Raw genomic sequence first — 16106 nt, 5'->3', positions numbered from 1 at the left:
ATGCGGCGCGTCTGGTGGAATCACAAGCATTTTCTAGAGTGGTCTGTGGAGGCTACTGATCTTTCAGGGCCGTGATTGGCGACAAAGACTCTAACTTGTGCAAATCTCAGTCAAATAAAGTTTTTTTGCTGTCATGGCGGTCGCAACGCTCTGTCGTGCTATGATAAATATTCAAATGATCTTGTTATGTTAAACTCATTGCATCAGACTCCTGAGTTGCCACATGCACATCAGCAGCGCTGTCTTCATCACAGATCCGTCACGCCTCATAACGTGTGCCTTTACCGATCGTATCGCCCACAGTGCAATCAGCAGTTCGGCTCTCGGAGATTCAGATTCCCATGCTTGATAAATCACTAATAACACGGATGCTCCGATACTGCGGGAACATCAAAGGACAATTTGGAGCTGAATCACATTTAAGTCGATATCGGAGCTCGTGTTTCTGGCCTTTGGAGATGCTCTGCAACAGAGTACCAGTAGTATTGTGGTGGTGGGGGGGGGGGGGGGGGGGGGGGGGGGGGGGGGTCATCAATCTACCAGCAGGTGAACAGTCGATCACCAGGCAGCAGCACAGCTCAGCCTCCCGTTGCCGCATTGGAGGAAGACGTGGGGGTGGAGGGGGAAACCACTGTTGCCTAGCAACGGGAGGTAGTCGAGTTATCAGTTGGTCATAAAACGTGTTGTGAAAATGATCCGTCCAACGTACCGCAGAGGTGACTGTCGCATAAGAAGGGCCAGTCAATCGTTCATGTAGAGCTCGTAAAAACCACAAAACTCTCTCTGTTGTTATTGCACTATTCTCATGTGTTACGTACGTGTTGGTACGTGTTTGTAGGTGTCGTGCACTGGCGTGCCACAATAGAGCGTTGAGAAGAAGCAGTACACGTGGTTCGAGTTGTCACTAAAAATACATCTTTGCACAGCAGAGACGGGGAAACCTGGACTATCTGTCGTCGTGCTCATCAGCTCTCATGTTGAGGCGGTGCATTCCGTGTCCACCTCTATGTTGTTGTCTCATGAGCACTCGCGGGTTCTCTGTTGTTTTTGCACCGTTTTAAAGGAGCGGGACCGTTAAAGAGAACAAAACCTACAGGATGTTTACTCAGGATCAGAAGTAACACTTACGAGGGGTTATGAGCATATTATTACTCATTTAAACTAAAATGGATCTTATTTTAGCATGTTAATTCTTAATCAGCAACACAACCAGTAACTAAAGCTTTTAAAGAAATAAAATGAGAATAAATCAAGTACAAAGTAGATATGTAATGATAAATACTAGAGCAAAGTACCTCAAACTCAAAACAGTACTAGAAATGTACTACTTCCCTGCACTGTCTGCAGGTTCTAAGTTAAAATGATTCGAGGGAAAATGCTTCAAACGTTTGTTTCTTTATTTCAGTGTCTGCTGAAGGAGGTTGAGCGTCGTCTTCGTGATATTCTGTGTGAAGAGTCTCTAAATCTGAGCTCTCACTCTGCGTCATTCATCGTCTCTCTCTCTCCGTCTGCTCCCTTTTGGGGGTTTTCTAGTATTTGTCTTGTGCCTTATAAAATTCACACACAGGCATCTCTGGTTTGTTTCTAACAACACTGATTTGATTCTGCCAGAATCAAAGATGATGCCAACCTCCGACTAAAAGCAACTTGATTCTCTGACATTAAGTTTGCTTTACTCATGAGAGAATGATGTATTGGTCTGTGTGTTTCCACCCGTCATTGCAACACATTTGATTATACATTTACATCACATGACACTCACTAAAAGGTAGATTAACACTATCATACCATGATGGTGTTAAAGTCAGAGCAGTGTGTGTTGTGCTAATGCTGAACTCACAGTCAGAAACTGACTTTGCACTGCATTGGGTTTGATTGGGGTCGAGGCTTTTACGTGATTGTGACTTTGAGCGGTAAGTAATGAAATGAACCTGGGTTTGTTCCGCTGTGTGTTGTTATCTGATGTCTGGTACTGTGTGTGACGTGAGGGCTAACGTTCAGTCATTCATCTTATCTTTGAGCCTGAGAGTCTCTGATTGGCAGACTGGAGTTTGAGTTCTGCGTAAAATACTTTACTTACTTACGTAACGCAGGCTATTTGACAAACTATGTGACAAACGCTCTTATTCGAACCTAAACCTTTTATCTTTTCCTAAATGTAATAACCAACATTTTAATGGTCAAGCGAGGCCTGCTAGCCTCTGGCAAGTACATTGTATGTAAGATCGTTAGTCTTCTGCCGACGTTCATATAAATAGAAACAAATAATGTCCTAGCTCTCAAGTTTGCCACTTGATTCACTTCTAAAAATCATTTTGGATGCTTGGCTCCACCTCCTGATGTCGGAATCACAAATCAAGATCTACGTAGTCCAAGCAATTCGGCTTTTTCATCAATTTTGACAAAAAACAAAAATCAAAACCCAGAAGACACATGCTGTTTCTCGCTGTTTTTTTTTCTAAGTGATGAGGATTTGTTTGGCTAGATAAACATAAGTAATAAGAGTGTTCATTTGCCACCGTCAAAGATTACATTTGATGCTTTTGTCATAACTTGGTAACATTTCCTCAGACTTACCAACTTCCAGCCGCACATGAATGCAGCGTAAAACTTCCCTCTGCCTCAGATGGAGAAAGTGTGTTCAGTGTGTGTGTGTGTGTGTGTGTGTGTGTGTGTGTGTGTGTCTGTGTGAAGAGAGGATGTGCTGCAGTGTCATCAATGAGGAGCGCCACACGTCAAGGTTGTGTTCACCCCTGCGGCAGTAGGCCGGAGATGTGTTTTAGTGGTGAGTACCTATGTGGTGCAGCTCCGACAGTAACCCGACACTGACGGCGTCCTCTTATGTCAGCCCGCAGCCTGCGTCTGAGCCCCTGGGAGAGCCGGATCGTGGAGCGGCTCATGACGCCGACGCTGTCCTTCCTGGCCCGCAGTCGCAGCGCCGCCACCCTCCTCAACAACAGCGACTCCTGTGAGTGTGAGACCACATCTGGATGTTTCTACTCAATGTACCTGCCCTCCCGTTTTTTTTTCTCTGCACATCAATGGAGTGTGCAGGGAGGAAGGAATACTGCTCTGTTTTGGGATGTTTTATGTAAAGGAACAGTTAGTTTGACCCAAAACATTCAGATCTAAATCTTTCATCACTCTTCTCGCTTTTTCTTTTACCCCCCTCTCTATCCTGCTATTTCTGTCTTCATCTGTGGGGACATTTGGCTCGATTGAAAAACACCACAAGGTCCATGTAGTAGCTGCTCTGGAGCTTTCTGTCTTATCACATGACCTTCATCAGCAGCCGTTTGTATAGTTATCATGAAATCTTCTTTCGGAGCACTTCTCTGGACTTGTCGTCAACTTTGAAGTCCTTAAAATGTTTAGGAAAAACTGTTAAAAAGAACTCACAGTGGTATTTATAGTTAAATGTAAGAAAATCCGAGAAATGCCCACCACAGTTTTTCAGATCCCACCTTCAAATTGCTTGTAAATTCAACAATCCCAAGGAAAACTACATATTGTAGAAGCTTCTCCGCTCCCTCTTTGGCATTTTTGCTTTGTGGATAACTTGTTTCAGTCTTTGTCCTCTCTCCTCTCTCTAACTCTGTTTCTCTTTATCTTTATGAATTCATATGTGTATATAACATATGGTGGTGATATTTGGTTTGTTTGAAGATAAAGCTGGTATTAACGATTATCATCGATATCAGTTAATCTGTCCCTTATTTGCTGGATTAATCGATTTATTGTTTTGTCTAAAAAGGTTAAAACATGGTGAAAAAACAAGAGTCCAAAACTTAAAGATATTCAGAATAAAGAATAAAGCTACAAAAGGCACTATTGGATAACAATAAAGAATCAGTCATTGTCTCATAGCCTGGTGTGTCCTCACTTAGAGGCTTTTTATTATCCCTCTGCATGGTGTATGATGTGTTTGTGTGTGTGTGGGGCCCCTGACAAATCGGCCCTCGCTGCCGCTCTCTGCATGTTCATGTGTTACTCAGACTCTCACCACTGCTCCCGTTCAGTCTCCGCCAGCCCGCTGAACGCCAGCTCCCATCACCACCCGCACCAGAACGCCGAGCGCTGGAGGCTCTCCTCCGCCAGCACGCCGGACATCACCCAGCGCCAACGCCGGCGAAACTCCACACCGGTAGGCAAACATGTTGACCTCCAAACAGACACATTTAACATTTTCAAGTTAAATCATGATAGTAAAATAGTTTGTAGACGGACATAGAAACCTAAATGAATGTAATGAATGCTTTACATAAACAATGGGTCATATGAGTTCAATGTGAAAGGTGTCGCTCGGAGTGACAAACCCACAGAGAATTATCACCCAACATTTTAGCATCTTTCAGCTCATTGTTTTTTTTTTTCACAACTTCACTGTTTCGGTTCACTCTCACCGCTTTCATGGGAGCTGTTTACAGAGAAAAGAAATCTTTAAAAAGACGCTGTACACTAGCAGCAAACAGCAGAGAGACACAGGTAGAGACTAGCTGGCCAACACAGTTGAGCATCTAGCAGCTACAGAGACACATATTTCCCTCAGGAGGTGGTGGAGACTAAAAACAGTGAATATTGGACTTACATACGTGGACACAAATACAATTCAAAAGATGAGTGAGAATGTCCCTCTGTTTGCTGCAGTAACACGTTCACCATCTTTAGATGGTGATATGTCAACGAAGGTTTAACGGCTTGTCAGACTGCCACCATGTGGAGAAAGAAAAGGCAGATTTAAATGAACATAACTTCACCATTCATTTATTAAATAGCACTTGCAATGGAAATAAGCTGCCAGTCTTAAATGTCGTTTTTGAAGGAGCCTCTATAACATACTGGCATTTAACAAAAGGCCTTCATCTCATACACAGTGTGTATATCAGCCTCGGGCCTGAGGTGATAACTGCTTAATTGTGTCACGTCTTCCTTCAAGGCGGACAAAAAGAAGAAAGAGAAGAAAGACAAGGAGAGGGAGAATGAAAAAGAGAAGAACTCGCTCACAAAAGACAAAGTGCCGAAGAAGAGACAGACGACATCACTTACCACCACCACCACCCAGAGATCCAGGCCAGAGATCAGGTATCCTACAAGCTGCCTTGTGCCAGCTCTACAGACCAATGTATCCCATAATTCAACCAGAAAAATGTCGCTATATTGTGGACTTAGTTAAAGCAGGAGAGAGGCTGAGAGAGAGAGGGAGAGGGAGCTCATTGTGTTCTGGTGTTTTATCCTCGGTGCAGGTTAATGTCTCACAGATGGTCCAAGGTGCTGTGATTTAACTACTGAGAGGGACTCTGCTGGACTCCGTTCAGTCAGCCAACAGCAGGTCTGTTAGTGTCAGACCGATGCACAGGGGAAAAAAGATGTCTCCCTGCCTCCCTTCCTCTCAGGTTACACTCCCCTGCAGCCAAAGAATCGTGGAGTTTCAGATGGAGTCACTCATCTCTTCCACATGACCTAGTTATGAGCTTTATCTGGTGCACTGGCAACCTCATTACCTTTTGCTACACCGCATGGAACCCGATCGCCTAATGCCGCCAGCTCCCTCTGTGACTAATGTTTCACCTCCTTCTCCACCTCCTCTCTTCTCATCAGCACCCCGAAGCCCAAAAACAGACCTCCGTCACCCGCCACCCCCAAAAGTCGGCCCCTGTCCCCCCTGGTGTCGGCAGTGGCCTCCAAGACCCCGGCGGGCAAGAAGACTCCTCCCCCTGGCACCAAGACCCGACCCAAACGAGCCCAGACGCCCGCCAGGGTGCAGCCCCAGACGGTCGCCGCGGTCGCCGTGGAACCGCGCCATGAACCCCAGCAACCCGGCGCTCCAGAGGAGAAAAAGAGTAAGTGTGGTTACCACGGAGACCATATCCAGGCTTCAAGGTGACAGATCGACATCGACAGGTCAATTAAAACGTCTCTCTATGCAATTAACTCACGCCAGTCCTCCCCCAGTGTATCCATCCAAAAAGCAGGATAACATGGGGAATATCTGCAGGCGTCACCTGGAGCGCCACTTTTTAAGTTACAGTGCAGGCAGACGTGCGGTCGTGATCATCAGCATCACCCAGGTTGAATCTTATAGGTCCCAGAAACAATTGTTTTCCAATTTATTTCTGGATTATTAGCAGGATCACGTGTATGTCACAGTAACTATTCCGTTTTCCACATAAAACAGTGAAATCGAACTGAATAAAAAAAAAAAAAACTGAAAAGAAAAATACAGCATGACAAGAATTAGACCACATGTTTTGAATGGCACCACGGTGGTATTGATGGTTACTGTATGAATCATGGTGATGTCAAGTACAACTTGAAATGACTGGAGGATCTTGAAAAGTCATCTGTTCTTCCTGCCAAAACATTTGAGCTGCTGTATTCATATTTATAACTCTGCACGCAGCAGACAGCAAGAAGTTTCCACCTCGGAAAAACTCTCCACAGGATTTACCAAACTGTCAGTGCGTCATGACGGGCAGGGCCTCTCTTTTCTTCTCTCTTTTTTTCTCTAGTTCATTTTTTTTAATTTCAAATTAAAATATGTTGAATCAAAGCTACATAATGAATAGTTAAAAAATGTATCATCTGGCAGTTTCTAGCGACTTTCCCGTCATCTTATTCTTCAGATGATTTAAAACAGATGTTTGCTTTCTTACTATTGTGTTTTTAGAAACATAATCACCGGCTGCCCTCTCTTCGTCCTCCCTCTCATAGGCTCCAGTAGTCTTCCTGCCATCGTGGTGTCCTCTGCACCGGTTACACCTCCTTCCCTCAGCCCGGCGGTTGCATCCGGGGCAACTCCAGCTGCTCCAAACGTAGAGCCGGCTGCAGCCGCCACCGGTAATCCCGCTCCTTCTGTTGCACGCGTCGCCGCTGCAGCTGCTGCCTCCACCACCACCACCACCGGCTCGGCCGCACCGGCCAGCAGGCCGTCAGCAGGCACCAACGACCCGGAGGAGGCTGCTCGCATCCTGGCGGAGAAACGCAGGCAAGCCCGGGAGCAGCGGGAGCGAGAGGAGCAGGAGCGTCTGGAGCAGGAGCACAAGAACAGGTCAGTTACATTCTGACTTTGAGGGCTTATGAAATGAACCGGTGTCTTGAGACAGAACGTTCAAAATTACACCTTCCAACATGATGTAATTCAACACAACAGTATGGCAATACAACAAAAAAACACCTTCTAAACTTGCATTGCATTGCGTCACATTGTGAGGTAATTTGCTACAATATTTCTAACAAACAAATGTTTATTAGTCCTTACATTTCTATTCATTTCTATGTAATTTGGCAGCGATTGCAGGGGGAAAAAGCGAACTTCCATTAAAGAATTGCTACATCTGAACCCAAATAAATAAATAAACAAATAAAATGAATGCTCACCACTACTTTGTTATAGTCATTTATTATATACGAGACCATTTGATCCATTTTTTTGTGTTCAGCCAACCTGCTGCTAAAGAAAACTCTCTTAGTTTAGAAGAAGTTGTACCATTTGAACACTGTCTTTATTTTAGTACCTATGAATATACTTGTATAATTACTGTATTTATGACCAAATCACATCGCTCCTACAAAATTATTAGATACAAAAATAAATAAATGAAAGCGTTACCAACATGCTTTTGCTCTAAAGTTCAATTTCATTGAAAAGAAGGACATTTTTGATGTTTTTAATCAGTTTAGTGGCCTCAGGCGTGTGACTGTATGTGCCACACTATGGGATGACTGTATGCTTGTCTTAGCCTCAGGTTCTGAAGAATGACTTCTGAGAAATATGGGAGAAACTGAGGGTTTATAACCCCGCAGACAGCTGATCTTTGTCCGGATACATAACATGTGCGTGCTGTATATGTAACACGGACACGTCTTCTCAGGATCCTCCGGGAGGAGGCGATGGCCCGGGAGGTAGAGGAGAGGAAGCGCAGGGAGGTGGAGGCCCAATTCATGGCTGAGCAGCAGCGTCTCAGGGACGAAGCCCAGCAAGCTCAGGAGGTGAAGGAGGCGCAGGAGAAGGCCGTGGCCGAGCAGGAGGAGAACGAGAGGCTACAGAAACAGGTCAGTGACCAGGGAGCATACTGCAGACGTCTCTACTTCTTACAAGCATGTTGTTCCTGATCTGATTTTTACCCATGTGCACGAAAAACTGCTTTCTTACCCGGCCTAAATAATAATAAAAGTATGTACCTGTACCTGCATTTAAAGGTATGATATGTATCTTTTCCGCGCAAAAATGTCTGAAAAACGACTAGACCAATGTCATATATTTAGTTGAGTTGTGCACTTACATTATCCCAAATGTTATCCGTAATTTGAATCAAGGTAGCGATCCTTTTAATATGGTCCCATGTCAATTGCGTCATACCCTTCAGCAATGGGGTTGTCTGACAGAAAATGTAAAAGAATTGACATTTTTATACCGTTTTAATTCACATTTTTACTACACATTTTTTAGATCTTGGTCCTTTTAAACTATATATATTAACCAGAGGAAGAATTTTAGTCGTCGGACTTCTGGATCTTAAGTTATCTGAGCAAGCGTTAGCAGTGCGGCTCGCAGCCCCGCTGGGACGTCCTGTGTCCTCCGAAACAGCATCAGAGAAACGCAGATTTTTAACATAAAACTACTTCATTCTGTGTTTCTTTTACTGGTTTTAATCACCTGATCAATTTGTTTATGGAGAGGAGGAGACCTCTGCGAATAAAATACAAACCTCCTGAACAATGAACGCTGAAGGAATCCTAACCGGGACAATCTGACCACAATGAAGACAACAACTCCCATGACCCCACGTTGCTTCACGACGTCACATGTAGAGAGAATATCGGCAAATATAAACTTGTGCTTAGCCCACCTGCAATCCACTATTTTACAAAACAGCTGGATATGTAAAAAAGCAACAATTTGCTAACAAGTTCAGCATTTTCGTGAATCGTGAATCGACAGAAAGCCTCAGAACCCCATGACTTCAGTGAAAGATTACTTTAAAATCCTCAATTCTTCAGTTTCCTTGAGCCAACTTTGTGGTATCTTGTGGGAATCAAACCCTCAACCCAAGCTAACCAGGCCCGACACTTCATCACTGAGACAAATGATGGGTTCAGGTTTACTGTAAATACTGACTGCACTGAAACCCTTCTAATTTTCCATTAACCAACATGAATCCCTTTGATCCCCCGCATACACTAAGGCCATTTACCATCTGGGCAGATTAATGCATACGAGGATGCCTGAGCTGTCGGGGGGTTGGGTGGGGGGGGGCTTGATACTGTACGTGAGCCCAAACATCGGGCATCACCCCCTGACTGACTGACTGACTCGCTGTCTGGCATCTGGGCAGATTAAAGGAGGAGAATATGTGCTGCTGTCACGGACGATTCGTGTGCCCAGTTAGTCAGAGGCCCCTAGTCTGTCTGGCTCGGGCAGATGCCAGCTGGTGACCTCCATAATGGTGATGAGCGCAGGCTGAGGGGATCCATTGTGATCGGGGAGATAGTGACAGGCCTGTGTTGCCCCCGTCTCATACACTTGGCTCTGCAGTGGGCTGATAGTCGGATAAGTCAGCGTCAGTGCAGGCCCCGCCTGAAGCACTCGGCCCCGCTGCGCTCCGCTCCTTCGCCTTCAATCGGACCATTGTTCCACCCTGACAGCTCCAGACCAGAGTGGCCTCGTATCTCTTAAGAGCTCCCTCTCCAACGGAAACGAAAATATGTGCGTGACTATTTAAGATTTGTGTCCACAGCTCAATTGCTACAGTCAAACTTCAGTCATCAGTTCAAGGGTGTGAAAATGGCACATTTTTAAAAGTCGACAGATGTGATTTATGCACACATCATAACTCTTGTTTTCATTGCTGACTTCAATACATCTGTTTGTTTGGTGCTGAATCTAAATACCCAGTGAAGCAAGTAATGAATTTGCTCATATAACACCAACTCTGGCCTGAAGGCTGCAGAACAGACTGAGCATGTGCTGCCCCCCGGTGGTCAGGAGTTGTTCTACGTGACAGTACACACACACACACACACACACACACACACACAATGTGATCGCCAGTGGTGTTTTAAAGCATATTCAGATCCTTTACTTAAAGGGTAACTTTGGTATTTGGTCCACAGTATTGTCAACGTGCGGCCACTTCTTTTTGCCACTGACCGGCTCAGATTGTTATTGTAGGTGTCTGACAACATTATGGAAAGGACTCATTGCATTTCTATTATATAGATAGAGAGGCTTTATTGTCCCTGGAGGGAAAATGTGTTTGCACAATCTGTACTTGTTCATGTCTCACAAGAGAAACATGAAAATACACGACAACGAATGCAGTGGAACTGTGGTCCACACTGAGATTGAGGGACATTGATGCTCTGTTTACATCTCTAACCTCAAACCACAGAAATAAAAATGAAATAAGATCTATAAAAATGCAGTTTTAGGTGCTTTTGGGAACATTGAGCATGTAATTTACATATTCAGCTGTGATTCTCTGCGGGAATCAACACCAGAGCATCTGACATGTCACAGAACATTTACATAAAGTGGTGTCAAAGACTGACATCCTGCTGCTTCCTGTGTTTTTGTAGCTGCACGTGGGACTTTTTTTATTAGCTAATAGATCTTTCGTATTTAGTCTGAAAGTGTTACTTTCGTCAGCTTCACATTCATGTTGTTTTTGTCGTCTTCTTTTTTTCAGAGGGAGGAGGCTGATGCCAAAGCTCGCGAGGAGGCCGAGCGTCAGCGCCTGGGGAGGGAGAAACACTTCCAGAAAGAGGAGCAGGAGCGTCTGGAGAGGAAGAAGGTGAGGAGGGAAAAACAACAACTTCACAGTTCAGAGAGTTCACACTGGAGTTCATCCCAGGACTCCCTCCCTCGGGGAAAAAAAACACATCTAACTAACTGATCTCTCTGTCTGATCTGCACAGCGCCTTGAGGAGATCATGAAGAGGACTCGTAAGAGCGACGCAGGAGAAAAGGTTTGTGTGATCCCCTTTAAACGAGCGTGCAAAAATAAAATCTAAACTTCCTCTGTGACTTTTTGAAATAACAAAAGTCTTTTTGTTCTCTGTCATCTCAGAAGGATGTCAAAGCTTCTCCGCAGGTCAACGGCAAGGACACGGAGCTCAGTAAGGGTGAGTGTCACAGTCGCTATGCCACATGGGACTCAATATCTCGTTTTATTTATCTGCTCATTAATATTATATTTCTGCAGCAGCTGGAAACCTGCAGACTCCCGGCGCAACTGTGTCCGGTCCTGTCGCAAACGGCGTCCAGCCCGCCGCTCACCAGAACGGCGTCTCGGCCAACGGAGAGGCGGCCGACTTCGGGGAGATCATCCAGCCACAGCCTCAGAGCGGGCTGGTGGGCGAGCCCATCCTGGCGTTCGAGGGCGGAGAGCCCTTCCTGATGAAAACAGGCCCTATGAAGCCTCAGCATGTCGCAGGTACAGTGAGGAGCTCCCGGATGAGACTGTGATCACGCAGCAGAGTCTTACATACATTAAACGGTGCATTAAGATTACTGTATGCTTGGTGAGAGGGGGGGGGGGGGGGGTCCAGACTTCAAACTTCCAACTTTGTGGACACAAAGGAGGTTAAATATTCAAATTTCTCCGGAATCAATGAATCCTGAGGTCCATAAAATGCTTTTGTCTCATGGAATATTTCTGTCCACATCCAATCCCACATCAGTGTTCCTTAAAATAATAAGCCGACATGAAGTTTGAAACAGATGAACATATTCAGTATTTCACAAGATAAATCAATGGCAGACATGAGAGAATACAAATATTGAACATGGTTTTGTGTCACAAAACAACCTGTGACTAATGTGGCCCCTCATCTTAATCTTAGGGACCGCTTTGAGGGTCCTGAACCCAAAGTTGGGAATCGCTGTCTGTAGATCAAATAAGTCGAGCTCGTCAGTCGTTCGTGGAGTGTGCGACGAGAAAGTCGTCCCTCCGAATTGTATCGAGGTTATCCACGCTGTGTCGCTTTTAAAGTTTCCTTCTCAAGTTTTCCTTCAAATGTAGAGTCCCCTCGTCTCACCTCTGTTGTTCTGTCCCTGCAGAGGTCCTGTGAGTCCCCACACGTCTCCACGGAGACGCGCGCCTTATGGCCCTGCTCGAGCTATGAGATTCATGCCCCACCGCAGCGGCTTATGAAAAAAAATCGTGTGCCAAAACAAACAATGAACTGCGCTGAATTCCCGTCATACAGTCTGTCGCAGGAGGACGAGGAGGAGCTCTCATCTGAAATATACAAACATGCAACAACAAGTATTCTCTGTCTCCACCGCGTGTCCTGGTGCTGCATCTGTCAAGTTTTATTGAAATGTCACATGCAGATTTTATGGTGCACCTTAAAAATGACTGACTGTGTAACAAATTTTAGAAAATTACATAATATTTGACAATGGTTGTTATTATTACCGTCGTTGCGATATTGTTATTGTTATCTTAAGTTGAACTGTGTGTGTGTGTGTGTGTGTGGGTGTGTGTGTGTTTTTTGTTGTTGTTGTTTTCGTCTTGAATTATTGAGTTATTTAACATGGGGAGCGTTGTAAGGACTGGCCACAGACAGTGTATGTAAATGTATAATGAGCCTGGCTGCCTAGGCCTCCTGTTACAGGGGATCTGTGAAATAAAGCTTTATGAAAGGGACTGGCTCCTGCGTTTATGTGTATTATTATTATTATTATTATTATTATTATTCGCAAACATTAGATATTCACTCCTTCTGTCAATTGATTGTGTCAGATTTTATAATAAAGCTGCACAATTACAGTATAATAACAAACTGTAGAGACGCTTTTGCATCACAAGGACATGAGACGGTATTATATTTACTATTAAGTATTACGTACAGTTTACAGGTTCTACTTTGTGCCACTGAAATACTTCTACTCCTCTACATCTCCAAAAGAAGGATTGTACTTCTCATTCCACAGCATTTATTTGACAGCTTTAGTTACTAGTTACTAGTTACACGTATATGATGAGCTAATAAAGTGCAACACATTGTTAAAGGTGAAGCCGGTGGTTTTCCAACCTTCCAGGCTTGGTCTGGTTGTTGCTCATGTCAGCTGTCTATGAGTTGTTAGTATTTCCACCAAACAGACATTTCCATTTTGCCCATGACTTTTTATAGCAGCATTTTAGAAAGAAAGAGTAGTTGTTGTTGTTTTTTACACAGTAATCTTAATCTGGCGAATTCATTCTTTAGTAAAATCGAGTTTTATTGTAGTTAATTCTGAACAAACGTCTTTGTTTCTAGAAGAACTCTTGGCTGATTATGTATCGTGAACTGTGGCATAAGATCAGGCAGTCTGTGTTTTTTTAATAGGAACTCAACAGCAAATCATCCTCAGCTTGATTGACAGCATACATATGGCATGGTGGACCTGCAGAAAAGGTTCATTTTAGAGCGACTGAATGAAGATTACAACTAATTGAATTGAAAATGTTTATTGTTGCCAGTTCAAATTGAATTCAGCCTGGTAATCCAAAGTAATAAATGTGAATTCAGCCTCCTTTGTATTGTGTCAGTTATCATCTTGTTTGACTTTATGGGAAAACAAACATCACACATCAGCATCAAGTGCAGGTCCGGAGCTCGCTGTCCCAGAGTTACAATGTTCAGAGGGACCAGAAGATGGCAGCACAGATTTTAATGAGATGTAAATAACTGCACCTGTGAGCGCCACTACCAGTAATCAGACACGTTTACAACCATTGTACTCCATCTGTTCCATCATGGGTGCTTATGATGGTGGAATATTTTAATACATTAAAAGTAAAAAGTGTCTTTACCCACATACAAATCTCTTTTTTTGACTAAATATATGTGAATGCTCGAAACATCATCAGCTACATAAGTGGGTTCTCCGGCAATTTAGTATTGCTTTTACATAAAGTTAGTGGAATTTTGAGAGACACATTCAATCAAAAGAATGATGTAAGATTAAAGCAGCCGAGGCCGAGATATCCTGACTCTTACCTCTAGTTTTGATCAAGATTCAAAAACACTGGATCCTACATTTCCCATAATGCAATTGTAAGACCCTCCATGCCTCTCACAGTAAATTCCGTCTTTAAAACTCAATGCCACAGTATTAACGCAAGCTTTCTCTTATCTCCCCACACTTTAAACAACTGTTTTCATCAGCTGATTCCCGATGAAGAGTGAATCTGACATTTTTCTTTTGTGAAATTTGGGGCAGTTCTCTCAAGATTTAGATGGTTAAAGTTGTTCCCAGAAGTAATGTGAACACATTCCAAAAATATTTAGGAAACATTATGGGATAGGATGGCAATCTAATAAGAAGAACTATTATAAAACAGCAAGATTGTGAAGAAAGTGTTGTGTCTTCACTCAATTTGATTAATCTCATTTCCTGTGGTCGTGACTAGAGCTATGTGTGAACCCTATTTCACCTGATTTGCATACAGTAACAAACAGTATTTTAGATGTTAAATGTCCGGATTTCAATTCTGATTTGAAAGCGACTACATTTTTATTTTATTCTTTTATTTTATTTGACAGTTGAAAGTGTGGAGAGACAGGAAATTGCCCCTGGGAAATGGGATTTTATGTATGAAATAGAGGGGAAAAAAAGGGGGCTATATTTTAACAGGGGGCCTCTGTTTTCAGCCTGTGTTTGTTTGGCTGTGGCTTTATGTTACACAGAGCAGAGAACTGACCCCATCCAGCTCTGAGGGAGACTCCAGCCAAGGGATCAAAGGTGTGTGCATGAGACTTACTGTCCACTTGCTATAATGCACTCTAGCAATCAAATATTAGAAGCCTTGTGGTCGCTGCTGTTTTCCCCTCAGCTACAGGTAACGTTGTCCTCAAACAGGACTCTCATTGCTGCAGCGGCCGGTGGGTTTAGGTCACGGTGCATCTGTCACAGGGTCGCTAGCATATCGAATGACTCACAGAATACACTGGAGCTGGGTTCAATGCGAGTACGCCGCCGCTGGGCACAGAGATGTGATTCTGGACAGAAACCCGCAGGGTGAGGACATGTTTGTATGTCTCTGTTTGCTTTGGTTTAGGTGGGGACTGTGTAATTGGAAAGCTTTCTCACCAAACAATGCAGCGCTGCATACAAAGAGGCGGCCCACGTTGTGCATAATGAGACCCTGTTTACTTCTCTGTCTCTGCAATTCATGGTTCTATTGTGTTTCCATTGTTTGTCCAAGTGGATGTTTACATGGTAACGTTACTCCGGTTGCACGAGACAGGTGCAACACCGTGGTAGTCCTTCACTGATAGACGGCAATGTCTGTCAGTCGGCCCACCACTTTGGTTGAGACTGAACTATCTCAACGACTAGCGGATGGATTGTCATAAAATATTGTACACACATTCGTGTTCCCCAGAGGATGAATCATACTGACTGTGGAGGCTCTTTTAGCGCCACTATGAGGTTGACATTTTTGTTTTTTGTCTTAGCAACTATTAGATGGATTGCCTTGAAACTTGGTGCAGAGATGGATTTTCCCCAGAGGATGAACCATAATGACTTTGGCAACCTGATCTCACAGAAAAGACGTGTTTACGTATTTTACTTAGTTTACATACTTACTTCATGCATAACCATGATTTTTTTCTTAAACCTAACTAAATGGTTTTGTTGCCTAAACCTATAATGTTACATTGCTTTCGCGGTGTATGCTCATTTCATGTATTTCTGTGAGATCGCGTTGACTTTGTGAAGTACCAGACTTTTCCTCTAGCACCACTCTGAGGCTGACACTTTTGGTTTTGAGTGAAATATCTCAACAAATATTGGATTGATTTCCAAGAAATGTGGTTCACACATTGTATTAACTTGGTGACCCATAAACTTTCCCTCTCGTGCCAATATCAGGCCAAAATCTCAACCAGTCCAGTATGTTGGTTTATGACCAAAAACCAGCAAAAGTACTGACATTCCCCTCAGCTGAACTTTGTGCTAATTAGCAAATGATAGCATGGTTACCAGGTCTGGGTAAGATCATCCAATCAGAGTTATGTTATCCTGTTGCTCTTCAGGGTTTCTGAACAGTTTTTTTTTTTGCCAAACCTCTTTATGACTGTGATACGACAAGCATCCGTGTTTGAACACA

General features: G+C 43.7%; 1 protein-coding gene across 7 annotated transcripts in view; it reads left to right on the top strand.

Annotated features, from left to right (window-relative positions):
- LOC306708090 (uncharacterized protein) overlaps positions 1-12658 on the top strand; it is a 38730-nt gene extending 26072 nt beyond the window's left edge. For 4 of the 7 annotated variants that reach the window (XM_079175796.1, XM_079175793.1, XM_079175795.1 and 1 more), the window contains 11 exons: positions 2849-2968; positions 3996-4144; positions 4937-5082; positions 5599-5840; positions 6712-7048; positions 7872-8052; positions 10689-10793; positions 10918-10968; positions 11070-11124; positions 11205-11435; positions 12062-12658. In XM_079175796.1, coding sequence (XP_079031922.1) covers positions 2849-2968; positions 3996-4144; positions 4937-5082; positions 5599-5840; positions 6712-7048; positions 7872-8052; positions 10689-10793; positions 10918-10968; positions 11070-11124; positions 11205-11435; positions 12062-12072 — 1628 coding nt within the window. In that variant the 3' untranslated portion in view covers positions 12073-12658. The remainder of the gene's footprint in view (positions 1-2848; positions 2969-3995; positions 4145-4936; positions 5083-5598; positions 5841-6711; positions 7049-7871; positions 8053-10688; positions 10794-10917; positions 10969-11069; positions 11125-11204; positions 11436-12061) is intronic. The other 3 variants (XM_079175797.1, XM_079175794.1, XM_079175792.1) reach the window with 2 other exon arrangements.
- The last annotated feature ends 3448 nt before the right edge of the window (positions 12659-16106 follow it).

This window comes from Pholis gunnellus, assembly GCF_910591455.1.
Source record: "Pholis gunnellus genome assembly, chromosome: 16".
Lineage (NCBI taxonomy): Eukaryota > Metazoa > Chordata > Actinopteri > Perciformes > Pholidae > Pholis > Pholis gunnellus.
Note: the sequence above shows the minus strand (reverse complement) of the source record. Positions and strands in the feature narration are given on the sequence as shown.